The following is a 26,258-nucleotide window of genomic DNA, read 5'->3' as shown; positions in this document are numbered from 1 at the left end:
CAAGCAGATGCAGCCATCAGACCTGTGGTTTGCCTTTTTGATGTAGTCACCTGAGCTGGCTCAAAGTCTGTGAGAAGTCATTGAGACGCTGTGAGTGCAGCCTATCCTTAAATACCAAGACTGCCCAGTTCAAGCTGTCCCTCAAACCAGTGAGCCTGCAACTTTCCCCATCGTTGTTATCTTCCTTGTCCTTTTCTGTTTCTCAAAGACTTTGTTTAACTTTGATCTGTTTGAACATACTGCCAGCATTGACTAACAGTGCAGCAGATGCAGTAAAGATGAGCGTTGTCTTAGTTTACTGTTTGTATCTCAAACTCAGTACATCTAGATCCTTGTTTACCCACATGTCTTGGTTCTGTTTCCATGTCTATAAAATAGAGCTAGTGCTACTAATTTATGTCACTGTCATAACTGATGAATACATGAGGGATCTCAGAGACTAGATACCTGTCCTGCTCTGGGTCACTGTGACCATTACAGTACAGCCCAGAAGGGGAAAAGATGGCTCAATGAGCATTGCAAACACCCCTGCTTCCATGGCTGGGCATGGGGCAACCTTTTGAAGGGGTGATTGTTCCCTTCCACTTAGAAGGAGAATTTGTTCTCTTCTGGGAGACTTATATTTTGCTTATGCTCCTTGGGTTAGCCCTGGAGCCCTGTGTTATGACTGTTGTACTCAGACCTTCCCTCTCTACAATGAAAAATGAGCCTGGCAGGAGATTTGTAAATATGAGAAAACTCTGGTCTCACAGGGAATCGTGCCAGATGACTCCAGAGTTATTAGTGCCTTTGTCCTGAGTTGGTGAGAAAAGGTTATTTTCCACCATGGACGGCAGAGTGATAGGGATGAACCAGCACATCAACAATTCACCTCTTCATACTTCTCTCTGCTTTTCTTTCTGGCTATGGGATGGGAAATCAAAGTGTGAAGCTGGAGCTGTACTAACACCAGCACCTTCTTGAAGATTTGTAGAGTCCTTGTCTGGAAACCATCAGTGCACTGTATTTAAACAAAGCAAAAAGGGCATATCCCCTTCTTGCAGTAGTTTTGCAAGCCTTCTCTCAATCAGCTCAGATAAGAAAACTGTCCTCCAGCATTTATTTTCAGAGCTGCCTCACAACACCTGTGTCATCTCAGAGGTGTTATTTCAGTGTGCCTCAGAATAAATATGCAATTCTTTGTCATAAACACTTTGCCCCTCCAAGCAATGTGTTTACACTTGTACACCACAAATGTCTTACTTGGGCTTTCTTCATGTATAAGATCAGTTTGTTGTTATCAACAAGGGGAGAATTATTTAATCAGAAACTAAAATAGAGAAAGTAAACAAAATCAACAAGAACTTCCATCAGATGTATATTTGACCATTGCATAATCTAGCTTTATAGATACCAGTTTTAAGAAATGAATAAATTATTTGTTCTACAATTTCAGCTTAATTCCAACAAGAATAAATAATTTCCTTGTTATTTTAGTTGACGTGCCAGCATAGTAGAAATACTTCTTAAAAAGCCCATATGCTGATGATATGGATCCCTTTTCGTGCAGACAAGAGGGCTGACAACATCATTTTAGTTAATAAGATTAGTTGGTGATGATTAACACCTTCCATGCTTACCATGACATGAATTTACAGTGAACAAAGAAGCACTTAAGGTAATTGAAATTAAATAAGTCATGGTGCTTGTAAACAATCTAGAGATAATTCTATTTTAGGAGAAATTATAGTAGGAACAAGACGAGAAGAAAAATAATCCAAGGAATGATTGAAAGCTACAACTGTCATGGTTTGTTAGTAAGGGCTGATTTTTGCTATTTTTAAGGTCTTTGTTGTTCTAGTAGCAAAAAAAATGTGCTAAAAATCAAGTTACCTTGTCTAAATTGCACACCATTTGACAAAACCAGAAATAGTCTAGGCAGGAGAGCAAATTGTATTGGTTAGTAGCAATGATCATCTGCCAAATAAATCTTTGACAAACTTCACTTATAAATCAATGTTCTGGCTCTGTGTTTAGGTGAATGTAGCAGTGGCATCTGTGATGAGGCATCCTGCATCAACAGTGGTACCTGTACTGCGAACAAGGCAGATTCATACATTTGCCTTTGCCCTCTCGGATTTAAAGGTCATCATTGCGAAGAAGGTGAGAGGGTACTGGGCTGCTAATATATCTTTTAATGTGTTATCTAGTGTTCAATATGTTTTTCACATAGTGACATCCAAAGAGGTTTCTGACAGAAGAGAGTACTTGTTACTTCACCTTTTTAAAATCACATAGCAAAGCCCTCCCCCACCATTCAGTTTGGGGCTACACCCAGCTCCTACATAATCAGTGATTCTCAAACCTCTTTGCTTATTTAAACTAACTATAATTAAGCATCTCAAACTTACTTTTCAGAAGTTAAAATAATGTACTACTCCACAGCTGCACCTTAACTCTAAAAAAATTCCTACCTTTTTTCTAAAACCAGTGTCAGTTGTATATTCTGAAATTTAAACAACCCAATATCAATTTCCTGCTGAAATTACAGAGATACAAACAAGTAGTCAAATACACACATTATTATTTTCTGTGCTGCAGAACTTTTCATGCCACCACCCATTGTGTGCTACTTTGAAAAACACTATCGTGAGTCACTAAAGAAAAGGAGTACGAAACTTTAGAATACAAATACATCCCTGGAAAAGAAAGAGATTAAGGAGGAGAGCAGTGTTGGCTAGGATGAAACAATTATTTTTAAGTTGGAAGATGAAAGTTTTAGATTGTTTTTCTTAACGTCAGCTTTAAGTACTTCACAAAGGGAACTGACACTGATTGGTAGGAGTCCATCCCTTACCTTTGAGCTTCAAGTGACCTGCTTGTGTATTCTGGATTTCCAGCACTCACCTTGGCCATACCTCAGTTCAACGAGTCCTTAAGGTCATTTGCTAGCACACCCTGGCCCTTGGAACCACAGAATTACCTTTCCTTCATGGAGTTTGAGATGACATTTCGTCCAGATTTAGAGAATGGTGTCCTTTTGTACAGCTACGACACAGACAGCAAGGACTTCCTCTCCATTAACATGGTGTCTGGTTACGTGGAGTTCAGGTTCGATTGTGGCTCAGGAACAGCTGTTATCAGGTAAACAGGGTTGCTTGTGTTTCCTTTCCAACAGTGCCACGGTTCTGATCCAGGAGAGGAGTGGGCTGGAAAGAGTAATAGCCTATAAGGAGGTATGGGAGCCTGTCAGTCTGTAGTGCCTGCTTCTTCTAAGGAAGCACAGAAGCACTAGAAGTATTAAAGGGGACAGGATTTTCTTCCTACATGGATTTATGTTTCAAAGATTTATTATCACTGTTGCCTTGTCGTGCCACCATCTTACTGCATATGTTACCTTTGTTTCTGTACGATATTTCAGAAATTCCCTCCTTGCCTCCATTGTACCACAGCTAATTAGGGGATCTGTAAATATTTGTTGCATATACTTTCTAGCCACAGAATTTCACAATATTGGCACTGTTATGGTTTGAGCTCCGAGGGCAACTGAGCACCATGCAGCCACTCACTTCCCCCTTTCTGCCCCAGTGCTGAGAAGGAGAAAATAAACAAAGACGCTGCTTACTTTCCCCTTCCCCTCAGCACTGAGGAGGATGGCAAAAGACCCAGGAACTTGAGATAAGGACAGGGAGGGATGACCTCATCCTTTAAGTCACAGGCAAAAACCAGACTCGTTAGGGGAAGAAAAAAAAACCCAACAAATTTAATACAGACACTAACAACAACACTTAACAGAGTAGGGCCATGAGAAGCATTGGCACATCTTGAAAACACCCTCCCCCTCCCCTCCCTTCTTCCCGGGCTCAGCTTTGTTCCCAATATCTCCTCCTCCTCCCTGACAGCAGTGCAGGGAAAGGGAATGGGGGGTGTGGTCAGTCCTGCTGCTTCTTTCGTCTTTTAGGGGGGTAACCTTCTGGCATTCTCCCCCTGTTCCAGCATGTCTCCCTCTCACAGAAGAGAGTCCTCCACAAACCCACTCCAACACGAGTCACTCCCATAGACATGTGGGTCACCCCCGTGTGCGTGTTGCAGTTTTCCCAGCACCAAACTACAACAGATGGGCCTTCTACCCATGAGGTCCCGGCCTTCCTTGGGTGCAATCACCTGAGTTGGTGTGGGGCCCCCCATAGGCCACAAATCAGTTTCTGCTCCATCATGGGCTGTGGGGGGTCTGCTGTCTCACCACAGGGTACAGCTCCCCTCTTCTGGAACACTTCCCACCCCTTCTCCTCCTTTCTTCCACTGACCTTTGTGTTCACACAGATGTTCTCGTCGCAACTTTTCACAACTCCCACTGACCTCCTAGGTTCCCCTTCTTCAATACATTATCACAGAGGTGCAGGTGATTGCCTCAGCCTTGGTGTAAAGGTGGGCCTGACTTGGAGCTGGGGGAGCTTCAAGAAGCTTCTCACTGGGGGCCACTGCTGTAGCCCCCTACCCTGCTACCAAAAACCCTGCCACTCACTCAAACCAGGACGGGCACGTTTGTGAGTATCCTCCTCCCTGGTCTCCAGTTCGAGGCAGTAAGTACTGAGCTAGAGATGTCACAAGAAGATACACCTCCAGGTCCCCCCTTTCCCCATAGTGCTGTTTTTTGGGAGATTTGAAGCTAATATCCAATTTACATAGCTTAGTCAGTCTAGAAGATAAATACATTAATTAAATGTCACTGAGACTCACAGACAAAGACAGATCTTCTGAGAATGATTCATCACATCTTAAAATTAATGTTTAGGAGAGGAGCAATGAAATGCCTCAAAAAGGGCTGCTCTCTCTCTCTGTCTGTGTAAGGTCTGTAAGTGCCAGGTCTCTGGGCAACTGTTCCCTCTGCTCTTCTGAAAAGACAATGGCCCAGAGGCTGTCAGTAGCTTGGATGTGGTCCAAGAAGCTGCCAGTTTGACCAGAATGACCTAATGTTTAGAAATAATCTATATAAAGCTTATGCAAAATGTGTACACTGCCTGCAAATCTTGCATACCATATGTTTTCTGTGGATGGACATCAAGAATTTTGGCTGTACTGTGATTAGGTGAAATGTACTGATTTTCCACTAAATGAGGACTCAAGCAAACAAATCCATTCAGATGACGAAGTGAGAGATGAAATTTCCAGGGAACAAATGCAAAATAATGCACAACTGTAACAATGCACAGTTGTGGTGATACAGTTGGTGTTGTCAGATAGAGAAAGATCCTGGAGTCATCATGGATAGTTCTGTGAAAGCAACAGCTTAACTGCTTAGATATAAATATAGAAATGTAAATACAATGCAAATAATTATTAGTAATTGAATAAGGAACAGTGACACTGCAAAAATCCACAATGCACGCTGTCTTGAAAACTTGCTACCATTCTGGTCACTTAATTAAGAAATTAGCAAAATTTAGGAAGAAGAGTAGTGTTGATACCCAGGGGAGGGAAAGAAACAGCTTCCACAAGATACAGCAGAATCCATCAACCGAGAAAAGAAAGAGTTTGGTGGAAGTATGATAAAGGCTCTTAAATTGTGAATGACATGGAAACATAAAAGGAATGATTATTCTGTACTTTTTCAGTGTGGAAGAATTAGAAGGACTCCAGTGAAACTGCAAGCCAAAAAGTAGCAAAAAAAATAAGACTCTTTTCTTTTCTTTTCTTTTTTTTTTTTTTTTTTTTTTTTCCCAGACAGCACATAAATAGGTTGTGGAAACTAATTGTCGCAGCATGTTACAGATGCCAGAACTATAAATAGATTAAAAAAAAAAACCCACCACAACCAAACAAAAACCCAACACAAAACCAAAACTTTAGACAAATTTGAAGAAAGCTCCATTGAGGGAGATCAAACACAATTGTACGGATGCAGCCTCTGACTCAGGAAATTGCTACATGACAAGTTGCCAGAAGCTGGGAGGATATATCATAGGAAGAATCACTCCATACTTTCCCTGTTCTTTTCTCTTGCTGAAAAGCAGCAGAAATAGCAAATGTCAGAGACCTTTGCTCCAACCCAGAATCTTTTTCTGATTACAGCCATCTAATTCCTATTACTAGCAACAATAAGACAGTAGACACCATTTTTTTCCCCCCAAGGATATTGTGGTGCTTCAAAACACCTTGAACTCAAGTTTAACTGTAATGTAAGCTGGTAAAATGTAGCAAGAGCCACAAGCACATGCCTGGGAATGGAAACTGCCTCTTTTTATTGGAAAGCAAAGAGTGAGCAGGATGCCAGTGAGCACTTGGGTGATGTGCATTGAGGAAAAGCAGTGGGGTGAGATAGCTGGGTAGTGGGGGAGACTCATGAGACTGGCAGGCTTTGTTGAAAGTTGTCAGGATGTCCTGTGCAGTTCCTTTTTCTAGGTAACATGTGCAGCTTACACCCTGTCATCAGCTGTGTCAGTGATTAAATAAACTAAATAGAGTCCCTGTTTTTCATGCCTGCTTAGCCAATATCCACTTAAAAGTCTGCCTTGACACCTACCCTTCGTCCCAAATGGGAATAGAGCTCTGGGCATTCTGACTACCTCTTCCATAGGACCAGGCTCTTAAATATTATAATATAACCAGAAAACCATTAAAATGTCTTTATAATTAAGGATGAGGCAAGCTCGTTTATGTATGTGAGCTGCAGGAGTAAGAGGCTGACGTCAGCAAAGCTTGAGTTTTGCCTGAGGTGTCCCTGGATGGAAGCAGCATTGTGTGCACAGGGGACCAGGGGGGAGGCGGGGATGCCGAACGGATGAACAATTAGTAGAACCTGAGCTATTTACAAGATATCTCAGAGGAGAATATGTTGTCCCCGGGGATTTCCCTTGGCCAGGTGTCCACAAGATCAAGATCTTCATCATTTGAGTGTGTTTTTTAAGATTTGGTTTATTCAGGGAAAAGCAATTAACCCCACAGCACATGAAGAGCCAGAAGTGTCCAAATGCCTGCAGAAAGCATTAACAAACTCATGCTGGTTTCAAAAAGTCTGTGAGTTCAAGAAATAGCTTGCAACACTGAAGTGATGACTCTGCAAGGTGTAATCATCCCTAATTATATTTAAACGTAGCAGAGCAGGAGGGTCAGCATGATGATTACCTATTCAGCAGAGGCTTAAAATGTATGTGTTGCCACTTATCAGGTAATCAAACCTATCTGGTTCCTTTGTATGTATATATTGACTTCTTCAAGGTGATTAAATTCTGTTACCTATTGATTTACCCGAGGCAGTTAAATCCTAAATGCTACTACATAAGAAAAAGGACCAGTGAATGGCATTGCTGGATGATTCTTTTATGGAGCTTTTCTGAACAAAGTATCAAAGTAATATTGCCAGCATTGTCCACACAGGTGAAAATGGGCTTTGAAAAAAATTGGAGAAGCATATAGATATAACAAAAAGATTTCAAAGCTCATGTTGATCGTTCAGAAAAAAAAAAAAAGAAAAAAAAAAGAAATTGTTTTCACATTTTCAGAATTATATACCTTTTTGTGTTTATATACCTTTTATTACATACCTTAATGATTCAAATCACTACTGACTCACTATTTCAAATCACAGTTTTCTCAGTTCTTTCATTTTTGAAGTGTATCCTTTTTTTCATTTTAAAATTTAAGTAGCCTGAAAATAAAAAAAAAACCCAACATTATTTCACCCAAAACAATTTTATAGTTTTTCATCAAAAGTCAGAAAATCTTCAGGTGTCCTAGGTAACATGGTTTCTGATTTTTCCAGCTTGACCAGTGAATCAAATACAAGTTTTCATTGCTCCTGGAAGAAAGGCTGCAAGATAACATTTAGACATAAAATGCTTTAACCAGTGCAGTAAACCGACATTTTAAAACACTATACAAAGTTCTGTAGAACTTGTAAAGGGGAATGTGGTTTTCCCTTTATACAGACTGCTATTCATGTTAGTGCTGAACTAATAAAGATTGTAAGAGCCATTTTAAAATACTTCCTTTGAGACTGGTGAATACTTCGAACAAATGGGAGTTACTGTTCCTAGTCAGGTTCTCATCACATCATCACAATCATATTTTAGTTACTTCCCCTTAATGTACAGCAGCTGGGGGGTTTGGGGTGAGGGGGGTGTGTGTGTGTCTGTAGATGTCACTGTAACAGGCTGCATAAATAGAGCTGGTAATCCAACACAAAGTAGTTCTGTTTTAAAAGAGGGTGAAGAATATGGGACTAGACCAACTGTTAAGTGGGAAGCTTTATCTCCAGGCTTATGTCATTGTGAAATGAGGATGTACAGCTGAGACAAAAATTTGTCTTTATGAATTATAAATGACTGAGCAGAAAACTTAGCTCAGAGGTAGATGCATGCTGATTATAGAAATATTTCATTTATAAATAAAAGTAAGGTATTTGCTGTAGGAACATGGTCTTATTTTCCCTTGCTACTGGGGCTCAGAAATTATGTTACTTCCTTAGAAGGAAAGAAACACAGTGATTTATTTTTATTTTTATTTAGAAAATCATCCCAAAGAACTTGACTTTTTAACATCACAACAATATCTGAAAATACCATCAAGGCAAAAGCATAAAATACTCAAAAGTTTTCTTCTCCTTAAAACAGGAGTGAAGAACCTGTCAGTCTGGGTCAATGGCACGAGTTGCGAGTGTCTCGCACAGCAAAGAATGGTATCCTACAAGTGGACAAACAGAAGCCAGTGGAAGGGATAGCAGAGGTGAGCATATGACATGGCTTGCCACGAATACAGCTGTTAGACTATAAAATGATTGCATGGTAAACTACACCATGCTGGTCTCAAAGCTCAAAAAAGTATACATGTTAGGGCAACATTTTCTTAAGCCCAAAATTGGAAATTTGCCCATGAAGTCTTCCCTCTGAGGACAGGGATCCTTGTAAAGGCAGCTGAAATCACCACCTTACCTGCTCTTGCTATGTAACTGGACTCACATTTTTGTGATTTGTTGATACATGTTCTTGAGGTTCTTTTCTTGGTACTTACTGGTTGTGGCTGTCTGTTGAACAGCATGTGCACTACGAAATGCCTCATCTGCAGAAGGATGATTTTGAAAATTATGTGCACAAAATCCTGTTTTTACTTCTCTCTGAATATTGTGCTGGAAAGGTAGGCCAAAAGAGAATTGTTTCTTTGTCTCCTCCTTGCAAAAGTAGTTTTTAGGGCAGAATAAGGGCTGGATTACTCAGACAGTTGAGGATTTGCATTTTATTCTTCCCTCATCAAGTAGTCATAGTGACTCAAGTTTGTAATTTTGTGACTTGAGGTGAAATTTTGTTTGTACCGAGCAGGGTATTCACTCTAAGCACTCAAATGCATACACAAATGTACTTTTTGATCCCAAGAACCTGAGGCTAGAATGACTTAGAAAATGGTTTTTATTCTTTCCTTGTGGAAAGTGTGGCCAGAAAACCAGACTCCAGATCTTGTTAGCAGAAAATCTGCAGGTTCTTCTGCAAACTAGGAAACTACTTACAAATTAGACTTTTCTTGAAAAATGTAAATAAATTGGAGTTCCAGCTCCATGTCAAGAAACAGATTGAGTGGGAAACATTCAAACGGAGCAGTTGAGACTTCTTTAGATAGAAGAGTCAGGATGAAGATTCCCATTTTTTTCTCTAACTGCTTCAGTCCAGCAGTTGGCTGGAAGCTGCCAACAAAAAAATCACAGAAGCTTCTGCAGGACTGGAGTTACACGGTTATCCTGTCCTTAGCTGTTCAACGTCTTTCGATTCACTCCAGGACCCTGACTAGTTCTGTCAGGTATCCTGAGCAACTGCTTCTGGTAACTAATGCAAACTCAGTGTTTCTTTCATTTAACCCCATAATTTGCTTTGGATTTTCTTATTTAGGTGTTGGAAACATTAAATGACTCCATGTTGCATAGATTTTGGTCTGATTTTAACTTTATGAATCTCATTCTGGTTCTAGATTTGCATCAGTGTTCCTCAAGTCACTGCAAATAGAGCTAGATGTTCAGTCAGAAATCACTAGTCAGTCTTCTTTTTTTCTTTCTTCAGTATTTCCATTTTGAAATACTTGAGATTTTTCAGCTAGTTCTGTTTAGGATAAAGCATAATCAGTAGAGAGTGTTCTACATTGGCTTTCTTCAGAGAATCGTACAAAGAAATGAAATTAACAGAAGTAGAGGCATTAAAATAAGCTATAACGTCTAATGTAGGCTAATCTGAAGCTACAAGCATGGTTCCAGCCGCTCTAATAAAATGTTATTCTTATGTTTCTTCCAGGGGGCTTTCACACAGATTAAGTGCAGCTCTGAAATATTTATTGGTGGAGTTCCTAGTTATGATGCTGTGAAGAAGAACTCTGGGATCCTGAGACCTTTCAGTGGGAGCATCCAGAAGGTATGTGCCCAGAGAAACATGCTGGAGACATTTATTTCCATCTCATCCAGTGTACACCTTAGGTGGAAACCTTGCGTTATATCACTGACAATATTCAAAATAATCCAGGATTTCACCTCAGGAGCCCACCATGAAGTGCTCAAACACATACTTCACAGTGAAAAGTCATTCTAAATTTAATAGTGAGTAAGTATTACCACTGCCAGTCTCTCTACTAATTTCCATACTGTACTAATAAGTGAGCAGAAGCCATGTGGGATTGAGTTCAGAATGATGCACAAAACTAGGTCAAGATTAGAGTCCTTAGAGTGCTGTGTATCATCATATATAAATAAATGAACAGAAGAAATGATCAGATCCTTTGATCTGTGCACACTGAGGCAACTAAATGTCTGATGTAACATAGACAGTAATGAGCGAAAAAGAGTCATCAAATCATAGAAAGGTTTGGGTTGGAAGGGACCTTAAAGATCATCTAGTTCCAACCCCCTGCCATGGGCAGGGATACCCTCCCCTAACAGAGTCTTCCCAGAGCCTTCTCTTCTCCAGGCTGAACAACCCCAACTCCCTCAGCCTGTCCTCATAGGGGAGGTTCTCCAGTGCCCTGATCATTTTGTTGCAGCCTCCTCTGGACCTGCTCAACAGGTCCATGTCCTTCTTATGTTGAGGGCTCCAGAGCTGGACACAGCACTGCAGGTCGGGTCTCACGAGAGCAGAGGGGGAGAATACCCTCAACCTGCTGGCTACACTTCTCTTGATGCAGCCCAGGATACAGTTGGCTTTCTGGTCTGTGAGCACACATTGCTGGGTCATGTTGAGCTTCTCATCAACTGACACCTCAAAGTCCTTCTCCTTAGGGCGAGGGCGATTCTCCATCCAATCATTGCCCATCCTCTATTTGTTCTTGGAATTGCCTCGACCCATGTGCAGGACCTTGCACTTGGCCTTGTTGAACTTCATGAGGTTCACAAAATAAAGTGGATCCTAGTCCAGCTAGTGTAATCTTATACCATGCAGCAGTTGCATGCCTCATTGCCTTCCCCTCTTACAATTTTAGATGGGACACACGAATGGAGGAGATTAATTGTTGACAGACATTAGGGATGATGTTCCACTGGAGTCAGCTTTGCATGGGTGCAGTTCTCTTCTGGAGAGTAGATCTTTAAATTCATAATAAGTCCTAATAAGTAGTCAAAAGAAATTTCAAACTGAACTAACGTTTGCTCTCCCTAGGCTTAAAATAATTTGGATAAAGCTGAAAGGTTGGCCCTGAATCCTCAGAGTTTTAAATGAGTGAATTATTGCATCAGATTTACTTAACAAGTAAAAAGCTCTAATAGTGCATGTTGTAACAATTGATCAAGGACAGAAAGGTAATTTCAATTCAGTGTAAATATTTTCATCACTTGGCCCAACATTTTTCACTATCTTGTCAGCTGTCTAGAAGAAACCATGAAGTTCAAGAAAACTGGGGGAATGTGTAATAGTCATAGGAACAAGTCAGTCACAATAACATCATTGGACAGGTGGGCTGGACTAAACGCAGTGCATTTTGGAGTGCAAGATTGCAAGGAGAAATTAATATAGGTCACATGTAGAAGGGAAGGGATTGTACCGTAGAATACAGAAATACTGATAAGGATTAGGAAATGCTGAGTGTGAGCGCTTATTTCTATGATGTAGTTAGAAAGGTAGATTTGCCTTCTCAGAGGGCTGAATGGGATGTCAAGGAAGAGTATTGCCTGTCTTTTGGGCATTGGGAGACTATTAGTTGGCTGCGGTGTTTACATGTAGTAGGATTTGTATAATTGTATAGAAATAAAGCTATAAACATCACCAGTAGTAAATGTGCCGTGTGTAGAAAGACCGAAGATCTCAATCTATTTAGTTTATTCAGATAAGGTTAAGAAGTGACTTTATTGTGGACTGCTACTTCCTACGTGAGGGTGAGATTTCTTTGAGTACTTGGCTCTGAAATGATGCAGAAAAAGGCATGATGAAAAACAATTAACTTTTGGAACAACACAGTCAAAAGTTAGAAGGAAGCTGAAGAGGTAGGGGAGTCTTCACTGGTTCATCTTTACAACAGGACTGGATGTTTTTCTGCTGCTGGAGTTGTTTTGTGCTGTTTCAAACAGACCATACATGCTTGATGCAACCCCTTCTCCTAGCAGTACCCTCTAAGGTACATCATCTGAGTTATGCAGGAGCCAGAGTAACTATTACCATTCTCACTTATGGCCTTAAAATCTATTTGTTTTTGAAAATGAACTACTTATTTTGATATAGGTGAGATAGAAGTCATACTGACATGTAATGTCTCTGCCAAGGTATCAGCTGAGATTATACAAATGTCAGTTTATATGGGAGAACATATGTTGCTGACACATTGGAAAAATCCCAACATTTAACAATTCTCTTCAGTTTATATACAAACAGTTTTGTGAAGTCATTATGATTTTAATCCATTTTAACAATAACTTCTTTCAGGCAAGATGAGATACTAGAAAGCATTAGAAAATGTCAAAAACAAGCTGTTCTGCTTAGTATTTCTGTTGTCAACACTCGTCTCCTGGGGGGTTTCCTGATCTCAGAAATGCTTTTCCTCAGCAGTGCTCATCTAATTTTACCATCCTAGCTGACAACTCAGCTGCAAAGCATTGCGCCAGTGTTCTACCACACAAGACTGGTAAAGCCCACATAGCTTCATACAATCTGAGGGCTGCCACAGGCTGTGTCAGAAAACACAAAAGAAATTCATCTCCAGTGGGTCAGGGTGACCAACAGAATGAGTTGGACCTCTGTGACTGGAGAACACACATTACAAGAAATAGGTTTTTGGCCAAGTTTTGAGGGTTACGTTTCTCTGAATTATTTTAGTGAAGTCTTCTGACCCGCAGTACAATACTGGGAATTTGGAAGTTTTTAGCATATGTTTTCCTCCTTTTTTTTTTTTTTTTTTTTTTTTAACACATAGATTATCTTGAATGACCGGACAATTGATGTGAAACGGGATTTCACTTTTGGAATCAACCTAGCAAATGCTGCCCACTCCTGTGTGAGCTCACCATGTGCAAACGGAGGCACCTGTGTTCCCAAGAAGGACAGCTACGAATGTGACTGTCCCCTGGGCTTTGATGGGCAACATTGCCAAAAAGGTAACAATAGCTGCATTTCAATCCAGAGATCTGGAGCTGATCACAAAAATTAGAGAGATTTAGCACCTACAACTGCTGTTGTACACATCCCTTGTAATAGAAAACCTAGAGAGATTTAGCACCTACAACTGCTGTTGTACACATCCCTTGTAATAGAAAACCTGGAGGCCAGAGCTCCCTTTGCATCCGTGCACATTCCACATACCCAGCGAAGAATTCATTTTGTTATTTAGGAACATCATAACTGTTATCTCAGCACAGAGCTATGATCCATAGATACCAGCTGGTATCTGGTTGCTTTTGGTGGCCAACATACCCTTCCCTAATTGCACAGTGCTATACAAAACGGGAATTACTGCCAGCATCCTCCAGCCAGTGATTATGTTACATCCTGAAGCATAAGCATTGATAACCCTTGTAATTTTATCCTCCCTAGGGCTCACAACAGACACTGTTCGCATATACAGAAAGATCTAGTCCTTTTTTAGGTACTGACTAAAACCATCTGCACAGACCCTACCTTGGTATGGCAATGGAGACCCCCAAGGAGGAAAACCTGCCCAAATGCACGTTGTTATTATTATTTCCTAAGAGTCACCGTAATAGTTCAACCCTTAGATTCAAGAAAGTGTTCAGATTGCATGAAAAGCGTTTTAAAAAAAATGTGCTTTGGGTTGTTCCACTAGATGGAGATGTTTGCCTTCTGTCAGGCTTGTTCTTGAAAAATTCCTAAGGGTAGGTTTCATAATGTAGCAGTGAACTCAGTTCAACAGAACTGACAGACATTATTGTCTTCACCCACTCCTTTATTTCTCACAGGCACAGACTTCAAAGTTAAAAAGTGGTGGTTTTGGTTGAATCGTGATGAATAGATTGGCCTTTTCTTCCATAAAAGACAAAATGTATCATAGAACAAAAACATTTTATTAAAATCATTTTATTAAAATACAATGCAAGAAATCCCTTTGCTTACGTTGTTGTGGTCTAACTAATAGCTAGAGCAACGTCATTTATCCTGGCTTCTCTGTGGGGAGGAGGGAGAATTGCGATTTTGGCTTTCTAGGTATGTGCAGGGTGCTAAACTTCTGACTTCAAGATGGTATCTGCAGCAGTACGGATGTCCCCGGGGGGAGTCAAGGCAAGTGACTGCTTTGAAGCTTGGGTGTGTGAGTGCCTTCCCGTTCAGTGACCTCCTGTGCATTGCTCAGGCCACAGCTCCTCACCGCTTGTCTGCTTCTGACCTGTGCTAAGCCCCAAGAGCAGTGTGCTGAGCTGCCCACTCTGGCACCGGCCCAAGGCATGGCAGTGCTGCGGTTCGGCTGGCATGCCGCCAGTCTCCTCCTTGTCCTAACCTGAATGGGTGTCCAGGCTTTCAGAGACAGTCTGAAGCGCCTTGTGCCTTTGGCGTCAACTGGATCCTGGGTGTTGCTTCCTGTGTAAATCCAACACTGATTCATTTTTAGGAGTGTTCAAAAGCACAGCTCACCTGTCTGCTGTTACTGCTGGCTGTGGCTGCTGCTCATGTACCTCTTAAACCCCCTGCACTTGTGCAGCCTCGACTGCCACCAAAAATCCAAGTTTTTGCTGATGGATGTGCAGAGAGCACGGAGGTCCCTCCTGAACCTCAGTCCATCACAACCTTTGTGAGCATGGAGCAGATTTCTCAAAATAAACTTTATCTATGTCTCTTTGGTAGGTTGTAGACACAGCTCCGCTCCTACTTCAGATGGGGGTTTTGGTTAGTGCACTCAGCTGGTATGTGAGAGGCTGAATGTGCAGTCTCCAGCCTGCTTGCCGGTAGGCTGCTGTAACCCCACAGCCTGAAAAAACAAAGTACTTGTGGCAGACTGCACCTCATTCTCCAAAATTATATGTGCCACTTACAAAACTGAACTTAAATGATGCTGGTATGAGGTATATGAGATATTGGTTCATATCGTAATGGATCATTGGCCAAGGATTCAAGAGTTTCTTCTGGCATTGCTGGGTTTTATATCTTCTGTCCAAGCTGTGGGGAGTGTTAAAGGTATTTTTATACTTAATTATAAGATAGAGTAGAACAGCAAACTCTTGCTTTCCCCTGGTTAGAGCTGATCCCTGGCTAAACCATGGTGAGTCACTGGGATCTGAAAACCAGGACTAGCAGAGGGGTTTGGTGCTGGTCCTACCTGTCTGAACCTTTGTGAGCAGGCACATGTAAATACTTGAGGCAGAACAATAATAAAAGACTGTTACCTTCATAGGTGATCATAGTTGGGTATGCATATGGGAAGTGGGTATCACACATTTGCGGAAAGGTGGGCATGAAACTGGATGAAGGGAGATTTTTTATTATAGAAAAATAAAATTAGAATGTTCTTGTTCTGTTTTGTGCTGGCTCACTGCAGAGTGTGGAAGTTACTGCCTAAACAGTAAGTACTGCAAATGATGTGAAAACTGCTCTGTCATTGTGCGTCTATGTCTGCTTTAGGAAGCTGGATGCTGGATTTCCATTAAGCCTTGGCAAGCTTCCGTCAATAAGCCTAAATATTTTCTGGGGTTATATAGTACTTCCTTAAACCTTGTCCTGTTGATATTTTAAGCTGCATCCATAGCACCTGCCCAGTGCTGATCAGTGTCTGTAGAGCTGGTCCCTGTATTCACAAAGCAGTGGGACCAGGCAGCCAGCTGAGTGCTTTGTAGGGGTAAGTGCTACTTCATGCTGCCCTGCAGTTCAGAGCTCACTCCCACTTGTCATGAGATCGTGATGAGCAGAGAATGAAGGTGTTTCATCCTAGATCACCTCACTGGCCCTGTTCCCTTGCAGTTGCAAAGGTCCTGCATGCCTCAAGCGTACTAGTAAAATTTACTTGCTTTTCTGCAGTCAAATTCATTGCAGCAGGTGAAGAGCATACAAAAGTGCAAGCAGAGGGCCCATCAAGCTCCACAGAGGAAGTCAGAGTGCTACAGCAAGGGCAAGGACTGCTGCGTAGCATGGGCACCTTCCCCTGCTGAAGGCACAAGCATCAAGGCTCTAGTGTGGGCGTGGGTTGTGACAGGGGAAGAAGGGCTCCTTTCACACTAAGCTGCCATCTGCCATGGTCAGAGACTGTCCAGTTCAGAAAGCAGCAGGCCTGGTGAGGAATGTCTGGCCGAGCCTAACATGTCTTGTGCAATCTACAAACGACGCTGGCAGGCTGCAGGCTGTGGACTGCCTAAGGTGGTTTCTTCAGACACATTAAGCAACTTTCATGATTTCACTACGGATGAAAACAGGAGTTTGTCACTATCCAGAATTCTCAGTCTTGGCACTTAGAGCTAAATTTCATATTACTGTTGTTGGCTGCCAGACTACACCAATTGTTGTATATCCAAGTTACAGTGAGCTCTTAAAGCCCATCCAGCCTCTGCATTGCATAAAGAAACCAAGCATCTGTGCCCTGAAAAGCCTGAAATTTATATAGATGGGATTAGCTGTGGGTTGAAGGGATTAGTTCTCAGGAAGAAAATAGGATGAAGGCAGCTATTTTAAGGATTTTATAAAACTGGTTTATGTTAATAAAGCAGTCAGTTATGAGAGATCAGCAGCAAACTGCAGGATATTCACTTAAAAAAAAAGTATGTTCAGAGCAGTGCTCATAGCCTACCAAAGGCTGCGTGTCAGGGATGTTCTGTGATTTAGATCACACATCTGAGATACTTTGACAAAGTCCTCTCCATGGGCAGCAGTACATCAGCTCCAGGTCTGGCTGTAATGTGTGTTGCTGTCCCAGCAGCTGTGCACTACAGCTCTACCAGGGGCTGTCCCTAGAGGAATGGGAGATGCTGTATGTGGGACATGGGTCAGTTCTGAGCAAAACACCCTCCAAGGCAGCACTACAGTGTGTTGAATGCACCTGCCAAGAGGCTTTGCAGCCTCTGTTATACAGAATTTAGTGCAGTCTACATTGCTTTCGATAGATTTAAAGTGATTAAATCTGTATGTCCTCTCCAGAGATAGCCCCCACACACACACTGCATGCCAGCCACTCTGTGCAAAGTCACATACATGAAAGGAGAAAATGGGGAACTCACAGATTGCCTGTGCTGCTTCCCAGCCTCACTTTGAAGGGATGAGAGGTCCCAGCACATGCTCTGCACATGGTGCTCCATTAGGAGCTGGGGAGGAGTTTCTTAGACTAAGAACAGAGTTGTTAATGCCTAAACTTTGACAGGAGGGTGGCTTGAACTGTCTGGAGAATCAAGGAATGTGGAGACAGGGAAAAAAAAAAATTTGCATGTTTTCCCAATACTTCATATATTTCTGTGCTAATATTGCTCCTGTGGAGCAATTCATTAGGCCTGTGACATAAAGACTATAAAATAGATGGAATGTTAGCAGTTTAAAGTACCTCAACTACTGCTGCTACATTTAGGTATGAACTGACGGTGCCTTTTTGCAAACCAATATGAGTTCAGCTCAGTCTATGCCATTGGCAGCTACCTGCCAGTATGGGAGTAAATTGATAAAATGGTCTCGTCTATTTTTCTTCCTTCCATTTCCACGTCAGCTAACTGATGTTCATCTTTTGATTTTTATTTACTTTTCAGCCATTACAGAAGCAATTGAAATCCCACAATTTATTGGTCGCAGTTATCTCACATACGATAATCCAGATATCCTGAAAAGGTAATGTATCTTCTATGAACATAAATATTCTGTTTGTTAATCATTATTATGCTAGGAGCATCATGTGAGAGGATGTTGTGTATTTAAGTGTCTTAAGCTGTATTTGCCATATTTCTAAATTTCAGGAAAAAATACATTTTGTATGCATAGGTTTATGGCTCAGTTTGTTATACTATCTGAGCATCTTACCACCTGTAAAGAAATGGCATGCATAGTACAGATACACTGGTGTGTGCTTTCTGAGAGCAAAGAACAGACATACAGAGCCTGTATCTGTAAAGAGACTAAGGATTTTAACTCCTGTTTTAGCCTCAAATTTAGGACCTCCAACTACTTTTTGGCTGCTCTGTACCCTAGAAGATGACCAAATTCCAGCAAATGGCAGGTTGTTTCAACAAATTCCTCCATCTGCCTGTATTTCCACCACTGGCTAGAGGAGGCTGCACAAACGTCCTCACTGGCAGCTCAATATCTCTCATCTACCAGGACTTTGATTTGCCCTTCTTACATTTCTTCCACTGGCTTCTAAGAGCACCAAATCTACTAGATGTTCTCAAAGTTTGCTTGTTGGACTGGATTTCACACTAGGTTTGAGGAGAAAAATATTTTATTTGTGTGAAGTAACTGAGTAGCTACTGTGTTTGGGATCCTAGAGGGACAAGTTCAGTTCTCCTACTCCAAAATACTGGAAGTGGGAATGCGAACCAGAGTCCCTCATACATCAACACATAGGCGAATTAAAAGACAGTAACCTGCAAGACGTATGGAGAAGAAATACTGCATTATCTTTTATGTTTTTTTAAAAGACGACAGTCCCAGTTCAATATTTTACCTTTTTCCTTTTTCTATGTTAAACAGGGTATCAGGATCAAGAACAAATGTGTTCATGAGGTTTAAAACCACAATGAAGGAAGGTCTTTTGATGTGGAGGGGAGATAGTCCCATGCGACCTAACAGTGATTTCATTTCTCTAGGCCTTCAAGAAGGAACCTTAATATTCAGGTAAACTTTCCCTCCTTTATTTGTCTTACACTCAGGGCTCAAAGGAATTGCCACAACACGTCCAGTGCACTTGTTCTTTGGTATAGTGTGAGGCAATTACGTCCTCAAAGTTTTGTCCAGTGATGGATCCTGTGGTCTAGAAAGGATGTAAGGGAAGAGTTAATGTGCTGCAAGATTTGCATCATTCCTGGTTGCTCTCTACCTCCCTTCTAATTTTTAAAATATCCAGTTTTTAATGTGATTTTCTAAAAGTCACCTTATGAGGGTACGAGTACTGTCGGTAACTCCCCCCATGCATCTTGATGCACTTGCCATCAGAGTTAAGCAAAGCACGTGTTTGCAGAGAGAACAGGGGTCAAGGGAAAACTCTGCTGATGCCCGTGCTCACTGCAGGCTCACGCTTCCCTGGAGAGTGTACATGGGAACAGGGCTCCCACCTTCTCAAACCGCCAGATATCCAACCCTGTGACAACAAACCCAGCTGTCTCCAGTCTTTGTTACTGCTACCATCTACAGAATCACTTAAGAAACAAGTAATATTACTGTCAAAAAGCTGAAATAGGGGAGTGTTGGGAAAGTGTTGGGCTGAACTTCTGTTCTCCCTCCAGAATTGCTTTCTTCCTTACAGACCGTTAGGCAGACTCCATGCAACTTTTTGCATGCTGCTTTTTTGAGACTCCTACCTTTTGAAAGCCCTGTCTTTCCTAATGATCCCCTTTTAGGGGATTTGTCTTTGTGTCAGACAAATACTGAAACAGCAAACTACAAATGACATCTTTATTATGGATTGTTGTGAGACACTTGATTAAATGACAAAGATTTTGTTAATCCTTTAAGCTAATTTGAAGCTATCTGTTACTTGACTTACCTGGTTGTTGATTGCTACCATGAACTCATAGACAAGTAGCACATTTCTATTTAACTTAATGTCTTTTAATCTTTTTTTTCATGTGTTTATCTGTGGTTAACTTTGCAAACACTCTTAATTTCCTCATTGTTTTATAAACAAGGAACTGACTCTGCAGACATAGTGCATTTTTTAAATGTCTTTGGGAGAGCCTGTCTTTCCAAGATGTGTGGTAGTAAGTGGCTACTCCATTCTGTCTGTTTTCTAGACACAGTGCATTTTTATTAGGGTTGTTGCTATCTCTCAGAGATGAAGATACACAAAGGGTTTAGACCAAACCATCTGAATTTTATTGAAATATCTATACCTTCTGCACTCATTTAGGAAGGTGAAGAATGAAGATGCCAATTAAAACCCTTATAAACAGTGACTGCATACTGACAGGGAGTAGTGAAGAAGATGGTGAAAGGACAAATGAAGAAAAAAAGTATCATCATCATCTTTCAGAAAAAGTGATCCTTATGCTACTTTTACACCTTTTGAGAGATGAAGTCAGGAGAATATCAGGGCTGTTAATTAGTCAGATGTATTTTCCTGCATCCCAAAATTAGATACATGTACAGTTTGAAATTCAAAATGTACCCCTTCTTTTCCATTTTCTATGGTTTAACTGCTGCTGTAAATCTTTCCTGTTGCTCCCTGCTTCTGTAGAAGGTTGTATCACTATTGTAGGGGATGCCCATTCATTAGGGATATGATAACAGTCCTGAACACCCGGAGCCTTCTGTAGCTCTTGACCTAGTCTGGTATATGCAACCTGGGTAAAAGGAGATGCTTGTTTGAGACTCACGTAAACCGCTGGGGAGGAGTCAAGTTTAGAACAACCATTTTGCTCTGGGCAGATCACAACTTAACATGCTGGTCTCAAGTACCTAACCCTATGCATGAACTTAATTTCAGGTTCAGCCTTATTTGAAGAGATGATGATGTTGCCTTTAAACTCTCTAGGTTGGTACAAGCTGAAAGCCAGCAGTGCCTGGCTCAGGCTATCTCTCCTGCTTATTTAGGCAGCTGAGCACCCAATACTTACTGTATTGTAGCACCCACTTCCTCTTTGTGAAAGTTGGCCCAGATTTCTGGGACCCAGAAATTAAGATGCCTGAAGTGTAAACATGATGGGGACATTATGTCTGCTGAGTAATTTTAGTAGCAGCAAGCACAAAGAAATAATCACAGCTGCAGCTGAAGCAGGGAACTTCATGATTGTTTCTGCATTTATTTATTAGGCTTCATCCTTTCTAACATCACAGGTCTCAACCTTCCCTATAATTCAGAGGATTTGTAAATCTGTTACAGGTCACATGCTTATTTGCTCTTGTAATAATTTATTAACTGTGTTTGCAGCCTCCCACTGCTCTTTCCCATTACCCAAATGTCTGTAGGTCAATGATCTTCATAACCTCCTGTTTCAGGAACTCCCATGCAGAGACTCCCTTCTTGCTCCCATGGGATAGTGGTGATGGTAACCACTCTGACCTGCACAGGTGGGAGTTTTGCCTATTGCTCTGTGAGCCTGACTTTGCAAAATAAGAGCATTGCTGCTAGTCTTCCAAAGGACTCCACGACTCTCCCCAAAATCCGAGCTACAAGGGGAGCTCTGGGGTCTGACCAGGTGCAGCACAGAGTAGGGATGTCTGAGCAATTTGACAGGCAGCTGGTCTTTGCAAGGGAGACAGTAACATTTTAATTTTCTTTAAATTGTAGCTACAATTTGGGCAGTGGCATTGCTTCCATCACGGTGAATGGCTCTTTCAGCGATGGCCGGTGGCACAGAGTCAAGGCTGTTCGGTAAGTGGCCACGCTTCATCTGGGAGGTGTTTTGGAGCCACCCTGCCGTTAAAGGTGCTGGCTGGCATGTCTGCATGCTGGTCGAGTGTGATTCACTGTGGCTCCATGCTCTCACATCGCTTGGGAGTTGAACTGTTAGCAACTTGCCTGTTTCAGGATGATGTACACAAAGATTTTTGTATTAGAGGTGACAGTGCCAACTCAGCACAGCTCAAGGCAGGCTGCCAAAGTCACACAGGGCTATTCTGAGGCTGTGACAGACATTCTATTAAACCCATACCATTTGCGTTGAGAGTATTTTTCTTTAATGTCTGCATTTTGAAATTCCCTAGTGAGCATTTTGCGGGCTGGCACAAGCCCTGGAGCATTGACAGTGTATGCCTACTTTTTCTATTTGGAGGAGGTGCAGACAACTTGCAGCGTATATATAACTCGCATTTATAACTTATTACCTCATGGGAGGCAAGTCTGCCCAGTAGGGAAAGCACACATCCCTCTCTTCATGAGCTGTTAGTTCCCTGGAACTTTTAGGCTGACATTAGGACAACTTGCTACCAAATTCAGTAAGAATAGGAGCCCTTCAAGTGGCTCTTCTGTCAATGTGGTTATTGACTATAGATAAAATGGAAGTGGCCTAAAACCTCTAGTAAGAAACAAAGCTGCTTATAAGTATGTTTCACCTTAGCTTGCCTATTTCTTCCCTTCTGTTGAAGCTTCTGCTGTTTACTTTTTATATTACATCTGATTTTTAACAACACGTCGGAACCCGTCCATCCTCTCCCCCAGCTGTGTAATTTACTTCTTTCTCAGCTTTTTTTCCTCTGCCAGCGCGTCCTACAACCTTTGCAGGTCTCTGACATCTTAGTCCCTAAAAAAAACCCACCCTGCAGGGTCTGGTTTGCTCTAGCACTCTGCTGTCTGTGGGGCTCCCCAACGTCAGTCCCCAGCCTTCTCTGTGAGCCCTACCAAGCACTGAGTCACCCTGGTCTCCTGGTGGAGGGGGAGATACTGCTGCTCCTCCTCCTGCCTGCTTGTAGGCTGGATGCATGAGAGTAGTTTGTTTTTCATTTCAGGGATGGACAGTCTGGCAAAGTAACCGTGGATGATTATGGTGCCAGGACTGGTAAATCCCCTGGGAAAATGAGGCAGTTAAACATCAATGGAGATCTCTATGTAGGTGAGTGGTCACTGTTCACATTCAGGACCCATGTGCATTTTTGTGTTTGCAAGGTTGACTGCAAGGCAGGGCATCGCAGCTCTGTCCATGTCAAGGTGAAGGCTTCATGTTGCAGTCTCTGGTCCTCCACAGGCTGATTTTTCTGGCGAGGCCTCTCTGGGTGGGATGGGCAAGGCACTGATATGAGAAGGGACCAGCACTGTGGGTGCACTGTGGTATCCCCACCAAGTATATAGAGAAACAGCTAGTAGCAGCTGCAAACCCTGGATCTTAGTGGGAATCTGAGAATAAACTTATTCAGCTGTTACTGATGCTACAATTTCTGCAATAAATAATTAGCATCCTAGTTTATTGTCTCCCTTCTGTATTTTCACGTGCTTAAAACATGTATTTAAAAGAACACAGAGCAACCTGTAAATTAAAATTCACTTCTGAGGTATGCTGGGAAGGCTAGTGGCATTGCTGGGTGTGCAGTCTGCTAAGCAGGAGCAGACACCTGTGTCGGTGAAGAGTTTCTCATTGCTGCCTTTCCCCCAGGTGGCATGAAGGAAATAGCCCTGCACACGAACAGGCAGTACATGCGGGGCCTGGTGGGGTGCATCTCCCACCTCACACTTTCAACCGATTACCACATCTCACTGGTGGAGGATGCTGCCGATGGGAAGAACATCAACACGTGTGGGACCAAGTGACAAGAGAGGAATCCCGGTGCTGGGGACCTGTCGTGTGCTTGCGTGTGTGGCTGAGCATGAGCTGGCTGCCACAGCCCTCTACGGCCAGCCCACGTTCTCCACCTGGGAAGGTGACAGAGCCAAAGGAAAACCCTCCCCCCCAAAAGAACATTTTTCCCTCTCCTTTCCTGACCAAACCAAACTGAGTATTTTGTGTAGGAACCCTCTCCTCTACCTGTTAATTGTTTAGTGAATGCTAAAGGTTGTGGCATCAGTGCAAACGGCAAAGAAATGTGTGATCTTACGGGTAGCTCAAAGACTGTGTTATGGTCCTTAGGTTATCTTTTGTAATACCAGAGAAAGCAGTCTTAAAACACCTGCATTCATCCCACCCTGCAGTGGTACAGTGACTGCTATTCAATAAATACACCATCAGGCAGTCTATCTATGCATTCACATGTAGGTCCCAGAACAAGCAGTTCTCCTTACCACTCTCTGATTAAGCTAAATTATGTTTCATCCTGTGTAAATAACAGCTACAGTGACTGGTTTCAAAATATTGTTGTTTGTTGAGAAGGAAGGTTCTTAAAGTCTACTTTTTTTATTACAAGCAACAAAATCAATGAACCGATTTTGTAGAAGTAATTTTATACTTGTATATTTTTTATAGCAGCAGCGGACCTGCTTATGTGGTATAACTTCTAACATTTAGGTGTACTATACAATTAGCTCTTTGCACACTTTCCTAAAAATAGCAATGTGACCTGTGTTTTAAATTTGTTAAACAGAAGACTTAATGTCTGTATTACACATTTTTGGTGGGGATATTTGTGAGTTATGATCAGTTTTAAATCTGACTCTTTTTGTTTTGTAAATTTTGACAGTTTAAAATTGTACATTATGCTTTCCTGGCTTAAACAGATTAAAAGATTAGGAAAAAAAAAAAAGAGAAAATGCTTGCTACTGTGATATTATAAGTAACTTTTTTTTTTTTTTTTTCTGAAAAATTAGAAGAGGGATGTGCAAGAGACCTTGGTGGGTCACAGTCCTCTTAAAATAAAATGTTTTCTAGGCACTGGACCAATAATTATGCAACCTTGATTGCCAAACTGTAATTTAAGCAAGTGAACACAGTGCTGTCGAGACACTAAGGAAATGTTCCTGAATTTCGTAGTTTGGAGTTTTCTTCCTTAACTCTTTGTTCAAAGCAGATCAGTGAGCCACTGGGGGAAGAGGAGAGACAGTGCAGCTGGGCACCCCACAGCTCACCACATGCCAGCAGCAGAAGCACAAACCTCCTCAGAGGTGCAGGCTCGTCTGAATGCCTATGAGCTAAAAGGACCTGAAGTGTCAAAAGCAATGGAGATCAGGAGGTTTCTGCTGCATTTGTATTGTGCCCAGGGTGCTCCCTGCTCCCTGGGAGCTAAAAGACATTCCCAAGACTCGCCTCAACTACAGCTGACTGTGAGCAGCTGCAGGCTAGAGTGGAAAATATAATAGAAGCATAGTATAGAAACATAGAGTACGGGGTTGGAAGGAACCTCAAGGATCATCTGGTCCAACCTTTCTTGACAAAAGCATGGTCTATAAAAGATGGCCCAGCACCCTATCCAGCTGAATCTTAAAAGTGTCCAGTGCTGGGGAATCCACCACTTCCCTGGGGACATTATTCGAGTGGGTTTGTTCTCAAAAATCGGGAACATTTTCCAGTTGTGTCCAATCAGAATCTCCCCAGGAGTAATTTGTACCCATTATTCCTCATCTTTTCCACGTGATTCCCTGTAAAAAGGGAGTCTCTGTCATCTTTGTAACTGGTACTAGACAATGGAACATGCAAGTAACTGCGGGGAGACCCCAGCTCCTCTCATGTACACTGAAAGGGACACCCTGATAACTTTAGGGGAAAGATATTGTGATCATGGTAGGTAAGGCAGCAGTGGTCAAAAACAAATACAGGCACTTGTTGGAAATAGAAAGAAACAAAAATATGTGGTGGGGCCAGCATGTAATGTGCACCTGTGCTCTGCCATCTGTTCAAATCATATTTCAGAAAAACTATCCGTAGAAGACATGGGCAGCTTGCAGAGGAGTTGGAGACACTCATGGCTCTCCTTTCAGGAGAAGCGATGTTTTGCTTGGCTTGGGGAGTCCCATGGGGAGAAAGAAACCTGTGTATGATTGGGAAACAGCAGGGTAAGGTATACATGCCCAGGGCAGTGGTGGAGTCCCCATCCCTGGAGGTGTTTGAGTCGGGTTGACATAGTGCTGAGGGATATGGTGTAGTTGGGAACTGTCAGTGTTAGGTTAAAGATTGGTCTAGGTGGATCTTCAAGATCTTTTCCAACCTAGATGATTCTGTGATATGATCAAGATGTGGCTTTAAAATGGAAGTAAATGGTACTTGGTGCCGTGGGATGTAAAGGGGAAATGTGCAGAGTCTGAAAAGGAGTAAAAACTAAAACCTCTGAAGGGTGAAGGTCTTGCTAGCTGCTCACTGCAACAGCCTTGTGGCAGTGCCCAGACGCTGCGTCGCAGCTGCT

The 26,258-nt window shown here is 42.0% G+C and overlaps 1 protein-coding gene across 4 annotated transcripts in view; it reads left to right on the top strand.

Moving 5' to 3' along the window:
* EGFLAM (EGF like, fibronectin type III and laminin G domains) overlaps positions 1 to 24,707 on the top strand; it is a 75,511-nt gene extending 50,804 nt beyond the window's left edge. The window contains exons 14-24 of one of the 4 annotated variants that reach the window (XM_074932914.1): positions 2,017 to 2,142; positions 2,880 to 3,123; positions 8,592 to 8,703; positions 10,251 to 10,367; positions 13,345 to 13,525; positions 15,913 to 15,936; positions 18,095 to 18,173; positions 19,032 to 19,175; positions 21,787 to 21,870; positions 22,944 to 23,047; positions 23,585 to 24,706. In XM_074932914.1, the coding sequence (XP_074789015.1) occupies positions 2,017 to 2,142; positions 2,880 to 3,123; positions 8,592 to 8,703; positions 10,251 to 10,367; positions 13,345 to 13,525; positions 15,913 to 15,936; positions 18,095 to 18,173; positions 19,032 to 19,175; positions 21,787 to 21,870; positions 22,944 to 23,047; positions 23,585 to 23,739 (1,370 nt within the window). In that variant the 3' untranslated portion in view covers positions 23,740 to 24,706. Of the gene's footprint in view, positions 1 to 2,016; positions 2,143 to 2,879; positions 3,124 to 8,591; positions 8,704 to 10,250; positions 10,368 to 13,344; positions 13,526 to 15,912; positions 15,937 to 18,094; positions 18,174 to 19,031; positions 19,176 to 21,786; positions 21,871 to 22,943; positions 23,048 to 23,584 lie in introns of all 4 variants that reach the window. The other 3 variants (XM_074932913.1, XM_074932916.1, XM_074932915.1) reach the window with 3 other exon arrangements.
* The last annotated feature ends 1,551 nt before the right edge of the window (positions 24,708 to 26,258 follow it).

The sequence above is a fragment of the Athene noctua genome, chromosome Z, assembly GCF_965140245.1.
Source record: "Athene noctua chromosome Z, bAthNoc1.hap1.1, whole genome shotgun sequence".
Taxonomy (NCBI): domain Eukaryota; kingdom Metazoa; phylum Chordata; class Aves; order Strigiformes; family Strigidae; genus Athene; species Athene noctua.
The sequence above is the reverse complement of the archived record's forward strand: the minus strand, read 5'-3'. Positions and strand labels throughout refer to the sequence as shown.